The sequence below is a fragment of the Aptenodytes patagonicus genome, chromosome 4 (genome assembly GCF_965638725.1).
Source record: "Aptenodytes patagonicus chromosome 4, bAptPat1.pri.cur, whole genome shotgun sequence".
Taxonomy (NCBI): Eukaryota; Metazoa; Chordata; class Aves; order Sphenisciformes; family Spheniscidae; genus Aptenodytes; species Aptenodytes patagonicus.
Genome location: NC_134952.1, coordinates 66,893,255 through 66,909,447, shown reverse-complemented (window position 1 = coordinate 66,909,447; position 16,193 = coordinate 66,893,255). Strand labels below are relative to the sequence as shown.

Sequence of the window (16,193 nt, the reverse complement as noted above, 5' to 3'; positions counted from 1 at the left end):
GCTGTAGAAGTTGGCTGGTCGGCGGCAGTGTGCTGTGATGCTGGAAAGGTCTGAGCAGGCAAGGAACCAGCTTGAAACCCAGATTAATTTTGTAACTGTTGAGGCTGTTGGGAGAGTAACCCTGGGCTTCAGGTGTCTTAGCGCTGATTTGAGACACCGCACAGTGGGGAGGCTCAAAGAGCAGGCTTGCGCTTCAAGGATGCTATTGCAGCCTGAAGCCCCCTTCAGAGGGTAAGGAGGGTCTCGGCGCTGGCTGCTCACGACACCCCTGTCCTTCCCGGCGGGGAGCGGAGGGCTGCACCCCCGCCCCTGGGCCGGGCCCGTCCTCCGCGGAGGTGGTGCCGCCGGCGGTGCTGCGGGCCGGAGGCGGAGGATGCTGCTGCCGATGCTGCTGCCGCTGCTGCTGCTGCCGCTGGCGGAGGGGCGGCGGGCGGCGGTGCTGCGGATGGGGCTGCGGGGCAGCCCCCGCGGGGAGGTGAGCCCGGCTTTCCTCTCCCTCACCCTGGACGCCAGCCTGGCCCGGGACCCGCGCTATGTCGCCTTGCTCAGGTGAGCCGCCTCCCTCCCCCTTTGGCCAAAGGAGAAAGGGCCCTGGCGGGGGGGCGGCAGAGGGGTCCCCTGGAGCGGGGAGGAGAGGTCCCCGGCAGGCAGAGAGGTCTGCAGCCGCGGGGAAGGGAGCCCAGGCATCCCGGCGGGGAGCCGGGCAAAGGCACTGCTGCCCGGCGTGCTCCGGAGGGGCAGGGCAGGGGAGCGAGCTGGGGGGAACAGGGAGACCTCATCCCTGGAGCTGGGGCGGGGCGAGGCTGCTGGATCCTTTCTGCTTCGGGATTCACTAATTTCATCCTCCCGGGGCAGCAACGCGGTACCTGCCGTGGGTGCGAGCTGCGCCGTTTCGCTTGTGCTTGGGGAATGGAGCGGTAGGGCCGGGTGGAGGGAGGGAATGCGCAGCTCGGGTGGTACTCGCTGGAAGCAGCACGGGGATAAACTTGGGAGAGGAGCCGCTTTGCGAGCACAAGAAAAGGAGAAGGAAACTGCCGAGCAGAGGGGTTACGTGTGGCGGGGCCGGGGGCTGCTAACTCTGCTGCTCCATGAGATAGAAATCATCTGAGTCCTCGGGCAGCTTTGCAGATGTTTGCCGGGGCACTGTCAACATAAAGTCAAATAAATGCTGAGGAAGGTCTGTCACCATCAAAGCTGAACCAAGAGATCCTAAAAATGAAGCCTTTTTTCCCCCTTGGGTAACACTGAGCAACTCTGGACTGCCAAGTGATGGTGTTCCCTGCCTGTTCTTTCGGCTCTGACCTCTCTCTCGCTTTTTCCCTGCTTTTGCTCTATTATTTTTTGTACTCTATTCCTTTTGAGTCTACTTTTTTTGGAAGCTATCTTAATTCTTTCCTTTTCATCTGTCTGATCCCATTTTTCAGCCCCACACTATTTCTCCAGTCCTGATTTCCCTCTTCTCACCACTTTCATCTTTCCCTCCTCACCAAGGTGGGGAGAAAGATGACATCAGCTTTATTGGAAAGTGCTGAGGTTTCCAACCGCCAGCCCCAGCCACACACCTTGGGGTTCAGTCTGGGGCCAGCCTCGCCACTATGGGGAGCAGGAAGTACTTGGTGGCCTCTAATCTGCTGTGTGTCACCACCGAGGAGATAGTGCTTGTGCACCCGGCATCCTCCAATGTCTCACGGTTTCCCCCAGTGAACGCCGGGTGTCGGTGCTGCATATCCTGCATGGGGTATGCGCAAGTCGCAGAGGCAGACCTTATGCTATTTTATAAACCTGCTTCGTTAAAGCTAACGCTTGTCCTAGTGTGGACTCTTAATCTCTCTTGGATACAAAAGCAATTGCTTTGGCTGTCATTGATGGAAATTGGGACTGATGGTCTAAAGTTAGTTTTACGTCCGCCTTCTCACGAGACTGGTGTGTTAGTTTTGTATAAACAAAACAAAAAAATTATAGGGGAGAAGGATGCTTAGGACAAAAAAATACCTGTTTTGAAGTATTGCCTTACTTTGCCCCCAGGATTTGATCCCTGGGGCACGTCTCCCCCTTGCTGCCTCGCCGATGCTCTCCTGGCCCACTTGTCCGGCAGCATCTATGTTGCACAGTGTAGAGGGCTGGGGCACAGGGCCAGCGAGGGGTCAGGAGTGCCCTGAGGCTACTAGATAGCCCCAGGTCACCTACCACAGCGCGTCCCTCTGAGCATTTGCCATGTTTAGGCCCTACACCGAACCCATAGTCTGCACGAATATAGTGTTTCCTCTGTTTCTTGACATCCCTTCCTCAGCAACCCCAAACTGCGTGCCCTGGCAATGGCCCTGTCCCCAGGCTTCCTGAGGTTCGGTGGCACCGAGACAGATTTTCTCATCTTTGATCCCAACAAGGATTCAACTTCGGAAGAAAAAATCCTCTGGGAACTTCAGGCCCAGCAAGGTAAAACGGGCATCAACATGTTAGACTCGAAACCATCCTGGGTTTAGGAGGTGGCTTTGATGCAGGCTGGGAATGCCACAGGGGCATGGCGGCAGCGCTGGGGGACCTCCACAGGGTCACCATTGCTCTCCTCCATGGAGAGGAGATCCATGGACCTTCAGCATGGTCCATGGGAGGAGCAATGCCAGCCATTGGGAAAATGATGAAGGGTGCGGAACACCTCGTGTCCACCCCAGCGTCTGCTGGGACTCTCCCTTTGCCACCCTGTGCTCCCCGCAGCAGCCTTGGGAGCTGCCCCGCTGCCTGGGAGGCGGTCAAGGTCAGCTCAGAAGTTGTGGTTTCATCACGAAAATTAAGTAATGGATGGAAGAAATAATCTGATAGAACAGAGCGTCCGTTTTCTCTATCTTGGCCAAAGCCAGAGCTAGGCTTGGGGGCGCAGCCTTGCCCTCCTGTCGCTTTGACAGGGCAAGTGCAAACCCACCGGATCACTGCCAACTGCTCGAGCTTGGTCCTGGTGCACGAGGTTTCCCACTGCATTAAAGTCCATTTCCTCTTTAAACTTAGCAAAAGCACATAAAACCTTCTAGAGGTGTTTCAGATTAAAAAATTCCCATCTGTTCCTGTGGTACATAGCACAACAGTGCAATCATACATCACTGTACAACCGGTGATGCTCGGTTTTGAAGCTAAGTGGTACTTTTCCCCCTGTACTGCTTTGCTGAGCAGCCGCCTCCTCTCTGGGTAACTGTGACTCCGGCTCATGCCTCCTTCTCTGGTTATGGCTTGTTCCTGGTTTGCATGCCGAGAAAAAGCATGAGCTTTGAAGAAAAAGTGTCTTATGACTCCTGCCAGTGTTGCTGCCGCACGAAGCAGTCAGCGCTTTTCCCTGCACAAGATGGGCAGCGCAGGAAGCGTTGCCCCATATCTGCCCACAGCAAGGCAGGCCATGAACCCTGCCATACCGCTGCACGCCGGGGTGGCTTATCTGCTCCTCGGGCACTGCAGCCCATGCTTTGTCAGCTCGTTGGAATGAGGGTTTCCGGATGGTGCTCCAGCTAATAGTTTATTGGGGTGTGACCGCCATGATACCAGCCTCCAGAAGCACAGGTCAGTCTTCCCCCACCCCCCCATCTCCATCACCTTAAATTGGGAAATATATGTTTTATATATAAAATACATATTTATGCATCAAGCCAGTCCTCTTTTTCTATGTGGTTAACATTGTGAAGGTAGGGGTGCGTTTCACAGAAGTGCACGACTGGGTCTCAGCCTGGCACCAAGTAGTTGTGCTTCCTCCTGAGGGATGCAGCCCTTTGCATGCTGGACCCTGGCCGTGAAGATGAGGACTTAATTGCTATCATCCTTCTTCTGCCCTACAGAGGCTTGTGGCTCGAGGCCTGCATTTGCTGCTGTTGAGAAGTTACTGCTGGCCCAGTGGCCCAGCCAGGAGAAGCTGATTCTTGCAGAGCATAACTGGAAAAAGCACAAAAACACCACCATTACAAGTAAGACTTCGACAGATTTTTCTGCTAGGGTTTATTAACCAGGGGGCTGCAAATCTCTGCTCTGCGGTAAAAGGGCCATAGGCTGTTAGGAGCTGAAACCACTGAAAATTAATATTTTTCTAAAGGGGTGAAATGTTTCTAAGAAATCTCTTTCTACTGTCTGCCACCTTGTATTTAATAGTATTCGGCTGCTGCAGGAGTTGGGATGATCTCAACACCTTGCAGGATGGTGTGTAGTAAGGTCTGGGCTCTTTTGTCCAGCTGGGAGAGCTTGGCACATTTGCAGCACCAGGCTAAATAAATACAGGCAGTAAAGATTGTCGCTTGGCTGGAGCTCAACTAGCATGTCGTAACCTTGAGATAAACATCCCCCCTTTCTCCTCCGTGTAGGAAATACCCTGGATATTCTCTACAGCTTTGCAAACTGCTCAGGGTTTCACCTGATCTTTGGGCTCAACGCCTTGCTGCGGAAAGATGGCTTGCAGTGGGACAGCTCGAACGCCCGGGCACTGCTGGACTACTGTACCTCGCAGAGGTACAACATCTCTTGGGAGCTCGGGAATGGTAAGTGCTAAGCCTGTTTGTGGGCCAGGCCAACGGTCACCTGGAAAGGTACCACCACAGAGTATGGGCTGGTAATTTTGGATGTTTTGGATGACGGCCCATAAAGGCAAGGTGATGTTTTACTGGGAAACATTAAGGTCCTAATTTTTGAGGAGGGATTTCACAGAAGGCCCAATGAATGAGCAAATTGAGATGATTTTGCTGCTCCTACCAAGGCTCTGAGATGAGGTGAATGATGCCCCATGAGGTGCAGGATGTCACCTATGGGGACTGGCTGGGACAGAGTGCTGGAGAGCAGCACGCCACATCACCCGGGCTTGCGGTTTCATGCTCATCGCTTTCAAATATCTCACCTGTACCGTGCCAGATCACGTGATCTATGTACTTCCCATGTAGAACGAGCTGCCCTATTTTGTGCCCCAAAACTAGAGCAGGGTGCTGATGCACGCGTGTCTTCCCCAGAGCCCAATAGCTTCAGGAAGAAATCTGGCATCTACATCGATGGCTTCCAGCTGGGGCAAGATTTTATTCACTTACGCCAACTTCTGAGTAACTATACCCTCTACCGGCATGCGAAGCTCTACGGTCCCGATGTCGGGCAGCCCCGAAAGCACACACACAAACTGCTGAGAAGGTAGGGGTGTGGGGCCCTGGCAGCATTCCCCGGGGTGGGCAAGTGTGGATAGCGGTGGCTCATCTGCACCCAGATGCAGGGGGCATGAGGAGGCATCGGGGCAGGGTTTTAAGGATTTTCTGCTCCAAATCAATAGTAAGGATGTACAAATGGATACATCCAGTCTATCTGAGAACTAATTTCCTGCATTTTTCCTTAAATCTGAAACATGGAATTTTTTTTCCCTTGACTGGGGATGACTGAAATCTTACCTGCATGCATGAGATGAGCTCAAGGCTTAAATAGTCAGCCAGTTGAAACTAAGACGCTAGCAGTACTTCAGTGATCCACACACTTTTCAATTGAGTGCTGGCTCTAGTGCTGTGTTAACAAGGGCTTTTCACCCTAGAAATCTCCACGTGTTACACAAGCATTAATTCATCCTCCCAGCACCCCGCTGAGGCAGCCAGGCTGCCCAAAGTCCATTTAAAAGCCATCACAAGCGTGGCCCCAAAGCAGTTCACCATCACTACCGCCAGTCAGGGGGAGAGGGGAGGGCTGTGTGTGGCAGTTCGCCCATGGGGGGCTGCAACCCGTCACCTGTCACATGTACCCGCTAACCCCCTGCTCTCCACTGCATCCCCTCTGGTTGCAGCTTCCTGAAATCAGGAGGGAAGGTGATCGACTCTGTCACGTGGCACCAGTAAGTATCACTCAGATACCACTGTCACTCTGCTTATTGCCTGTTTTCCTTACAAAATGTCAATTTGAACATCTCAACAGGAAGGAGGGGGTGAAATACCCCTTTCAGCAGTTCCTCAGGTGCCTCTCTGCAAACTCCTCTGCTCAGAATAAGAGATGAATTGAGGGAGCACATTACAGAAATGCAGAAGGTCTCCAAGGAGACTACTTGGTGCAGAGACCCAAAAGCAGTGGCAGGGGTTTGTAACATAGGCACAGCAGCGGGGAATGCAACGTGTGCAAGACGGTCACTTTGCTTGCTAAATTTGTGCACTGAGAAAAACTGAAGTGGGATGTGGAGAAAAAGATGGCATGGCAGCTTTATTTCTCAGAAGTGTGCAAGGGGGTAGGCTATATGGCTCTCCCACACACAAGGAGAGTTTCTGCAGCGGTTGAGCCTTTTTGCATATGCCATGTTTCAACATGTACCAAAAGCTAGTGAGATCTGAGCAGCAGTCCCAGTTGTCTCAAAGCTCCAAGTTGCCAACCCTTGCAAATAATATGCACTTTCCCATGAGAAGAAGGGGGTGTCGTATAAAAGGAAAAGAAGGTAGCTCGGACCTACTCGGCAGAGATGCCTCTGCTGAACTTCTGCAAGAGCAGAAGGTTTTTAATGTAAGGTTTTAAACAACCCATGGGTGGCTGGACTTTGAAACGGAGTCAGTACCCCTGACATTGGTGCTCTCCTTGGCATTAGAAAGGCTGAATCTGCTTGAGTGAAAGCTTCACTCCCTAAAAGTAAATTCAGGGAGTCATTGATGACCCAACTCCTTGTAAAAAATGCAGCAGAAGCCTTGTTAGCTGATGTGTTACATGCTGCCTTTTTTCTCTATTTATGTCTGTTCAATATAAATGAAAAGCCCTGCAAGTCTGGCTGACCCTTACCCATAGAGAAGTGCTAGCAGCTTCTCCTGCTCCCTTACGTTTGCTCTCCAAGTCAGTTTGGGCTGTATGTGGGTAACGCCCTCAGATCCCACCCGCAGTGCAAACAGCACCAGCACAGTCCCAGCCCTTCGCTTTTGTGCCGTGGCTTAGAGATGTAGTTTTAAAGTGCTCAGGTGGGCAGTGGGGTAAGTTGGCCCCAGGGCACCTGCCATGAACTCCACGTGTTTCAAAGTGATTTCCATGTGAAGGTGGTTTTCTTTCCGGAGTCAAATACAGCATAGTGACATGCAGCAGTCAGGTAACAGTGGGAAAAGATGTACATGCTTATATTATATATATGTATACGTATATGACTTATCTATGTATTTTGAGCTGCTAGCAAGGCATAAAATGTGTCCTCTCCCCTTCCTGGGCTGTTCTTGCCCTGTGGCTGCCTTTGCTTTAAATGGGCATGTGTTATTTTCTTTACTAATTTAGGATTATCAGGTTTTAGCTTCCTCTCGTGGCTGGAAGACTTCAGCTACTTCTGGTAGGACTGAGTGATAGTGTGATGAAATGCAAAAATCACAGGGATCCCAATTTCCTGTTCTTTATTCGGACAAACCAGACTTAAAAGCTCTTCTGCTCATAGTGGAAGGCAACCTTCATCCCGTAGGGATGCCTCCATCCCGTTCCCCTCCAGATGGCCAAAATACCATCTGGAGGTAGGGTTAGGGTTAGGTTAGGGTTACCCTAACCCTAACCCTAACCAGAGAGACAGAAGCTGGGATCTGATATTTTTAACATATGACTTGATACAATAAAGCAAGTAATCACATACGAGTGTCAGACTCCTCAGCAAGAGAAGATTTACAGAAGCGGGCTCTTATTCAGTGATGTTTTCCTCATTCTAAATGAATAGAGGCAAAAAACCCCATATTACTTCTGTTGATCGTAGTTTCTGTGATATCCTGCCTCCATTGAGGTAATTATACCTGATAGTCCCTTAAATACAAACAACATACCTACGCAATTTGGAAAAAAAAAAAAAAAGAAAAAGAACTGGACAGAAAAATAGTGCTGTGGATAAATGTATCAAGCAACTGAGTACTTTCAGTAGTGTTTTGTACCAGTGGTGGTATTTTTGCTTAATTTTGGCTGTGGGTTTTTTTTTTCTATTTCCAGTTACTATGTGAATGGACGAAGTGCAACGAGGGAGGATTTCTTGAGCCCTGAAGTGCTGGATACCTTTGTCGCAGCTGTACACGAAGTCCTGGAGGTGCCTTGTCCTGTTCAGTCATTCCCATGTTCAGTTTCCAGGGGGTTAGCAGAGAATCCGGAATAAAGTACAATTTCTCACTAGCAGTAAACAGGGGTCCTCAAAGCTTGGGTGCTGCTGTCATTGTAAATTAAAAAAAAAATTAACAATACTAGTAATACAGCTCTAATAGTTTGCCATGCAGCAAGCATGGTGCCAGATACATCACAAACCTACAACGTTCTCACTTATCGATGTAGTCATTACTCAGTGATGTAATTTATGGTCATACCCCTCCCTGCCCTGATGTCTTTGTATTTTGAGATCCTGAGAACAGTATAACTTAGAGTACCCCACTGCCTAGCACAAGAAGACTTACAGGACCTGGCTTTTAGTGGTGTTTGCCTTGTTCTACGTGTGTAGATGTGATTTTGCAGGGGGGAAGTAAATCTGCTTCTAGTCCTTTTGATCAAAATTCCTGTGACATCCCACCTCAGTTGGTGTTATCCCTTAAATTCAAATGTCATACGTAGGCATTTGGCTAAAGCACAAAATTTTGTTTGCCCATTATTTCAGTAGCCAAAAAACTTAACTGTTGTCTCTTTCTCTTCTTCCCTACGCCACACCGGCCAGATTGTTGGTGGGACCGTGCCCAACAAGAAGGTCTGGCTAGGAGAGACAAGTTCTGCCTATGGAGGGGGAGCTCCCAGGCTGTCCAACACTTATGTTGCTGGCTTTATGTGAGTACCATGTCACAGGTGTGGGGAAATTACACATTTTATCAGCTGAAGGGGGTTGTCTACCTGCCCCGCAGGAGGAACTCACTCAGGCTTCCCAGGGAGTACAGGCAATGGGTGGGTTGAGGATCGTAACCCTCCCACCGCTCCCTGTGTGCTTCCCTTGTGCCTGAGGTTTGATGTAGGCCCAGGTAATAGCAGATTCCTATGGGAAATGGGGGATGAGAAGCATGAGAAAGTTGTATTTCTGCCCTCGAATCTGCAATGCTAGCTCCGTCCTTTTGTGAGGATGGAAAGTCATTCACGAGATGGGTGTCCTTTCCCAATGTCATCCTTTGACCATGGTGAAATAACTAACCAAAGGGAAATTTAGTCATGAAAATAATTTTCTCCAAGGACTTCAATTGTAGCATTTTGTTGAAATAAAAGAATTCAGGCTTTTCTTAGCACTTTGATCAGTTTGTAGATTTAGGGAGATAAAATTGCATGGGAATGTGCGGTTCACACTTATCATAGAATCATAGAATAGTTTGGGTTGGAAGGGACCTCTGAAGGTCATCTAGTCTAACCCCCCCGCCGTGGGCAGGGACATCTTCAACTAGATCAGGTTGCTCAGAGCCCCGTCCAACCTGACCTTGAATGTTTCCAGGGATGGGGCATCCACCACCTCTCTCGGCAACCTGTTCCAGTGCTTCACCACCCTCAGCGTAAAAAATTTCTTCCTTTAGTTTAACGCCATTCCCCCTTGTCCTGTCACAACAGGCCCTGCTAAAAAGTCTGCCGCCATCTTTTTTATAAGCCCCCTTGAAGTACTGATAGGCTGCAATAAGGTCTTCCTGAAGCCTTCTCTTCTCTAGGCCAAACAACCCCAACTCTCTCAGCCTTTCTTCATAGGAGAGGTGTTCCATCCCCCTGATCATTTTTGTGGCCCTCTTCTGGACCTGCTCCAACAGGTCCGTGTCTTTCTTATGCTGAGGGCTCCACAGCTGGACGCAGTACTCCAGGTGGGGTCTCACCAGAGCAGAATAGAGGGGCAGAATCACCTCCCTCAACCTGCTGGCCACGCTTCTTTTGATGCAGCCCAGGAGATGGTTGGCCTTCTGGGCTGCGAGTGCATGTTGCTGGCTCATGTCCAGCTTTTCATCCAGCAGTACCCCCAAGTCCTTCTCGGCAGGGCTGCTCTCAATCCCTTCACCCCCCAGCCTGTATCGATACTGGGGGTTGCCCCGACCCAGGTGCAGGACCTTGCACTTGGCCTTGTTAAACCTCATGAGGTTCACACTTAGAAAATTAAAAAAACATGGTTGCAATGTATTTTTTTTCCCTCCTATAAGGCATCATGATCTTTTCATCAGGGCCTGGTGGGCCAGCAAGTCAAAGCCTGGTAATGGCAGGCAACCTTGTTGTTGGTGTGATGACTTCTCTGAGCCTTCAGGCCCTTGGCTAGTTCAGGAGCATCTGCTGCCGCTCCTGGTTTCCACCGCCTGCGAACAGGGGAGTGGAGGAACTGTTCCCACCAACTCAGACCTCCAGAGGTGGTCTGAAATTATTTTTTAAGGTAATCAATGCAAGACTTGAATTGAAATTAGTTGTGTGATATTAAGGAAGTCAGCATCATGCCATAATTCTTGCTTTCCTATTTCCCGAGCTGGTTGGAGAGGGGCAATGGTGTACAGTTGAGGTCAGCAATTTCATCTGCATGTTGTTTGCCTCATTTTTTGGCAGGTGGTTGGACAAACTCGGACTTTCAGCCAGGCAGGGGATTGACGTGGTGATGAGACAGGTTTTCTTTGGGGCAGGGACCTATCACCTGGTGGATGCCAACTTTGAGCCTTTGCCGGTATGTATGCAACCCCGCTAACACCATCTGAATGCTGCATGTATTTCTGCACAGGCAACACTGGATGTGGAGATACAAGTCAGCTATTTTAACAACGCAGGATAGCGGCAGATTTTGTAGGATAGTCGCAGTTATCTTTGCAGCTGAAGTTAGCTCATGTTTCATTATGGGTTCATGTATTATATATATATAGATACAAGATATTTACGGCAACTGCAGGGATGCAGCTAGTCGTCAGCACAGCAGAGACTGATTTCTGGGACATGATGGTCTGATTTGTATGCAGACGCTTCTGGAATTCACAAGGCTTTTCTGGATGGACTGTTTTGGTTTGAGTACTCCTCAGCTGGGTGATGAGTAGCTTTTAAACAGAAGTGATACAAGGTATTATAATAAATTATATCCCAAGTGAAAACCAAACAACATGAAGTCAAGACTCAAGCATTTCTTAGGTCATGAGCATATTTAGCCTTCAGTAGTGGCTGAAGGAGAATTAAATGAAAACATGCATTTATTATAGTTTGATTTATTAGGAAATAGCATTCTGCTGTGATGAAACATCATTATTTGAACTATACGTTGTTCTTGCATGTACAGCATGTTTCTTTGTGCTAGTAGCACTTACCTTGGGTTGAGAGGATAGCGTCTTTCTTTTTAGCTTTCCTCTCATTTTTCTGCTTCCAAGCTGTGATTTTCACAGGTTATAGAGACCATATGAGAAGAAACCCAGCATACCGGGTTTTTCTGTCCTGCCTGTTCAGCTGGTCCCTATGCCAGGGGCTGCATTGTCAGGCTTGGTGCTTTGGGCTTTTTATTCCCTCATTTAAAACAGATTTAATTTGGACTGAAAGGATGTGCCTTGTTCCTCACCTACAGACAGTACAGATGATAATCAAGCTAATAATGCTTTAGAGGCAGGGAAATCCAAACCCAGTCCATCAGTTTTAGTTAGCATGGAAATGAAGAAGCACAGCAGTGTCAGAAGGCTGCACCTCCTTGCAAAGGGGCTGAGCATGCAGGCTGATAGGAAAAGTCACTTCCCCGGGCTCATGGTGAGTCAGGAAAGAAACAGGACAGTTTTCCTTCTAGGAAAACCTCAAAGACAGACAGACAGATGAGCTGGGAGAAGCTCTCTGAAACCCGCCAGCTGGAGCACATCCTCCCCTGGGGCTGCACTCAAAGAAGTGATGCTGCAAAATGCATCCTGCCTGCAGCCTCCTACTCCCCAAACACATTTGCACAGACCTCGTGCTCTCTTTGGTACGGTCACAGACTTCATAGATGAAAAGTAGCGGTCAAGATGCAAGAAAATGCAGACCTGGAAAAAATGAGTCTGCACTGGGCATCACCCCTGCTCTTGGGCATTGTCCTGGGGTTTCAGAGGATTTACTCTTGGCTGGCGTTCAGAAATTAATCCTGAGGCCTGTTCAAAAGCACGATGTTAGTGAAGGGCATAAAAGTTGCGGGGGCTTCATCCCGGCATTGCGCTTGTGGATTGGGCACAGGCTTTCCTGCAGGAGGGGCAGCTCATCCCCCGCGGATTCAGCCCTGAGGTGCTCTGTACCCTGCGGAAGGGCGTTTCCAAAATGCAAACAGTCTCTCCCCCACAGAAGGAGCTCCGAGATTTGCATGTGAAGGGGAAAATTACTCTAAGGTAATGTAAACACAGCTGCTGTGCAGCTTGGAGGCAGGGTTTTCTCTTTAGCTATGCTGTTAGTGGGAATTTAAATACATATGGTGAAAAACTTGCTAAAGCAAAAAATTATGGGGAACCCTCCCCCAAAAATTACCAGAAACATGAACGTTACATTAAGCACCGTGTGGAGTACCTGGCATGTACAGAAGTGCTTACGTCTGTTTTTGTGCCTCCCAGGACTACTGGCTCTCGCTGCTCTACAAGAAGCTGGTGGGTACCAAGGTGCTGCAGGTCAGCCTGGTGGGAGCTGACGAGAGGAAGCTCCGTGTCTACCTCCACTGCACGAACACCCTCCAGTAAGCCTCCAGAAAGGGCAAAATATCCCAGAAACCGAGCCCACAGCCACCCCCAGGCCAACAAAAGCAATTCGGGACAGTGCAAGGATGCACGTTATTTCTGTGAAACCTCTTTCTCTCCTGATCCCCGCCATCATCTTCTCTTGCCTTACAGCCCAAAGTACAGAGAAGGGGACGTGACGCTGTTTGCCTTAAACCTCTACAACGTTACCCAACATTTGCAGCTACCGAATTACTTATCAAGCAAGCACGTGGATCAGTACCTCTTACTGCCTCGTGGCAAAGAGAATATACTTTCCAGGTAAGTGTGCAGTTCCTCCTGTCTCTGTAGAAAGGATTGTCAGTAGAGTTAGATGGCCTCTAAAACCTCACCTTGTTCCATTTGCAAGGGGCAGGGAGGAAGAGGTTACCATTCAGTCATCTGGGGTTTTTTTCAGCAAGGTCTGACTTCTGTTAAATCAGGTCTCCTAAAATCAGGCTGCTGAAAGCTTGCTAAGGTACAAGGACACTTGTTTGATGTTAATTGGGAAGCTTTTTCCTAGCAAGCTTCAGGGATCTGGACCGGCTGCTAAAGTCCTTTTTCTTTTGCACAAGCACAGGTATATTGCTTTCCCAGGTGCTGGCTCCCGGTTTACAGCATCGTGTTCAGGCTTTGTATGGTTTCTTTTGTTGTTACCACTAATGCATCGGCATGGGAAGGATCTGCTCTGTGGGCATAGAAGATATCTTAATATTTGCAGGAGAAAAACCAATTAAAATTTGTACTTTTCAAAGCCTGTTCTGCTGTTAACCTCACTAGAAGAGTAAGAAACATGTACTTTTCAACTTGCTTGTGCTACGACTCTAAAAGGAGTCCTTGCAGAGGGAGTGCAGCAGATGCTCTGTGTGTGTACACTCATAAACCCTCAAGGGAAGTTTAGTTTGTCTTTGGGCTGAGTTTATGTTTACACTCAGGTCCAGAGCTGTTTGTGCTCGATGGCAAACAGAGCACAGCTGCCCAAACAATCTCTCTGTCCCTCTCCAGGTCTATTGAGCTAAATGGCCGTGTGCTACGGATGGTGGATGACAAAATGCTGCCAGAGCTTATCGAAAAACCCCTTGGTCCCGGCAGTGTACTTGGCCTTCCAGCCTTCTCTTACGGCTTTTATGTTATCAAAAATGCCAAAGCTATTGCTTGCATTTAAATGGTTAATACACGCGTGCAGGATAAATGTAAAGCACTTGGCTAGTAGGGAAGTTTAATCCTAGAAATTCACGTTTCTACCATGAGATTTAATTCTGGCAAGGGATGCAAATGTGGTGGCACTGGTATGATCTGTGGGCTGGGGAAGACATGAGGTCCCGCTGAGTACGTGAAAGATGCTCATTAAGCTCCCGGGAGAATTATCCAGGTAGAGCTAGCCCAGGCAGGGGCTGGATTTGCTCTCAGTCCAGCCTGGGTTGCTGTGCTCGAGCCTGGAGCCCTTCTCCATGCCATGCGCGGAGCTGTGTCAGCTTCTCACGCTGCACTGGAGGCACTGCCAGCCAGGAACTGCAACCTCCCCTCTCCTTCTAATTTCTGCAAGCACAGCTCTTAAAGCAGTTCCTTCAAAAGCTTGCCTTCAGGAAGGATGAGCAGGTGTTTTATTTTAGCTGTACAGCTGTGATTTTGCCTGCACTGTGTGGGGAAGCCCAAGGAGGGGTTGCAGTTGCTGAGGGCATCTCGGGGTGGAAGGTGGGGACATGCAAAGCAAACCAAGGTTGGGGTGCCTACAGGGGAAAACGCCTTGCCAAGAAACCAGGTCCTTCATGGGATTTGGGGCAGCACCGCACATTTTTCCCAAGCTAGGAGAGTTCAGTCACAAGATGGAGCTGTGGCCACATGCTTTCCAAAGGCGAGTTTTTGACACACAAAATGCAGGCTGTTCCTGCCAGGGTGGTCTACCTCTGTCATCACGCACTTCGTCCCTGAGAGGAAAGGAGAGGAACCCCCAGGCGCCCCGGCAAACCCTCCGTGGCCAGTGGGCTGTACGGTGAGGGCTCACGACTCAACCTTCACCACCCCGCAGGTGGTTCAGCTGGAAAGGACTTCCCTGAACCTATCTGCAGGAGAAGCTCTGCTTTACGCTCCCTAACTCGCTCAGGTCTCTTCTGTTCTCGAGGAGACAGGAGAGTAAAGAGACTGAGCAAACCACCCACCCCTCAACCATCAGAGGGACTTCAGTGGCCTTAGAGCATTCTGGGGACAAACCTGCCCGGCCAGGCTGACATCCCTCCCACTGGGGAAACAGCCATTTTGGCCAGAAATCTGTGTCAGCAGTGGCTTTTCTCCCCAGCCATGCCTTCCCCACGCGCACCCTGCTGCAGTTCGGTGTGCCACCGGCCACTTTCCTCTGGCACGCGGGCTGCCGGTCTGCAGGGTAGCAAAACACCTTGGAGAATATCTGTGGTCTCCCGCACATGTTTGTTTGCATCTACTTTTCTTGAAGATATATAACCCATGCCACTGTCAATGCCTTATGATATTTTGAGCACAGCAGGGGAAAACAACACCACACCACTGTATTTCCCTTTTTAAGCTTTAAAAGGATGCTACCAGCTACATGGGGTTTCAACGCAGGGCAGGGGGGGAGGGGACATTTTTTAATGACAAGGCTTTAAAAACTTTTGAAGCTGTGATTAAAAATTGCACAATAAAAAATTATATTTAAGTTCAGTGTGTCAAAGGAGTGTTTGCATCCACAGCGCAGATGCATTCTGTGAAGGGTTATGTATCAGGGGGTAATATAGATCAGAAATGAGAATAAGGAAGGCTAAGTTTGTTTACATTGTCCAAGTTCAATACAAGAAGTAAAGAGAGAGTAAAATGGAGTGGAAAGTCTTACATACAGTCAACATAAAGGTAATAATATATTATGATTATACTAATAATATGTTACAACTAAGACATCAAAGTTATTGTTTGCCTGGTAGCTTCTTTTTAGAACTTTTCTAATAGTTCTGTTTATTCCAATGCTTGTGACTTTTGTATTTGAAGATTTTAATTAAAGCGAATTATACCAGCTTTTGGCAATCTTCCTTTTTTTTAAGACTGCTTATTGGCATAGTGATACTGCGAAACTCCCTACATTTGGTCATACATCATCTGTGCTTTGTGTGATTCCCAATAAGAGTACCCAAGTAAGTAAAAATGAAAGAAATCATATCCAGGTTGGTGTGTTGCAATTATAGCTGACCACCAGTTCAGAAGCCCTCCACCCCGCTGTCTAACTCGGACACAATACACGGGCTGATGATCAGCACGCAGGAACTACTGGGAGGGGTACAGGCATGTCCGGGTGCGCAAATGACAGCTGCTCTGGCTTTACCTCCCAGCCACACCTCCTTCTCTGAGCACACGGCCTGGTTCTTCACACGGCAGGGTGGGGAGAGGTATGATTTACAGCTCACGTAACTGCTTTCAACTTAAAAAGCTCTACACACACCCAGATGACTTCTCTTTACAAAGTGGTGTATATTAAGCTGATAGCTACTGTTAGGTCTGTACAAACAAAGCAGGAGGGACAGGAGCATAGGAAACGAGACACTGGATCCCAGTACACCAAGACAGGTACGGTCAGAACCAGAGGCGAACATCGCCCTCGCAGGACCCATCTGCAGC

The 16,193-nt window shown here is 49.1% G+C and overlaps 1 protein-coding gene across 1 annotated transcript; it reads left to right on the top strand.

Moving 5' to 3' along the window:
- The first annotated feature begins 373 nt into the window (after window positions 1-373).
- On the top strand, window positions 374-15,590 carry HPSE (heparanase). Its single transcript, XM_076337055.1, has 12 exons — window positions 374-549; window positions 2,291-2,436; window positions 3,819-3,944; window positions 4,335-4,508; window positions 4,971-5,142; window positions 5,777-5,824; window positions 7,912-8,005; window positions 8,618-8,724; window positions 10,447-10,561; window positions 12,435-12,553; window positions 12,708-12,854; window positions 13,578-15,590. Exons 1-12 carry the CDS (start codon window positions 374-376, stop codon window positions 13,735-13,737), a joined length of 1,584 nt encoding a protein of 527 aa, XP_076193170.1. The 3' UTR covers window positions 13,738-15,590.
- The last annotated feature ends 603 nt before the right edge of the window (window positions 15,591-16,193 follow it).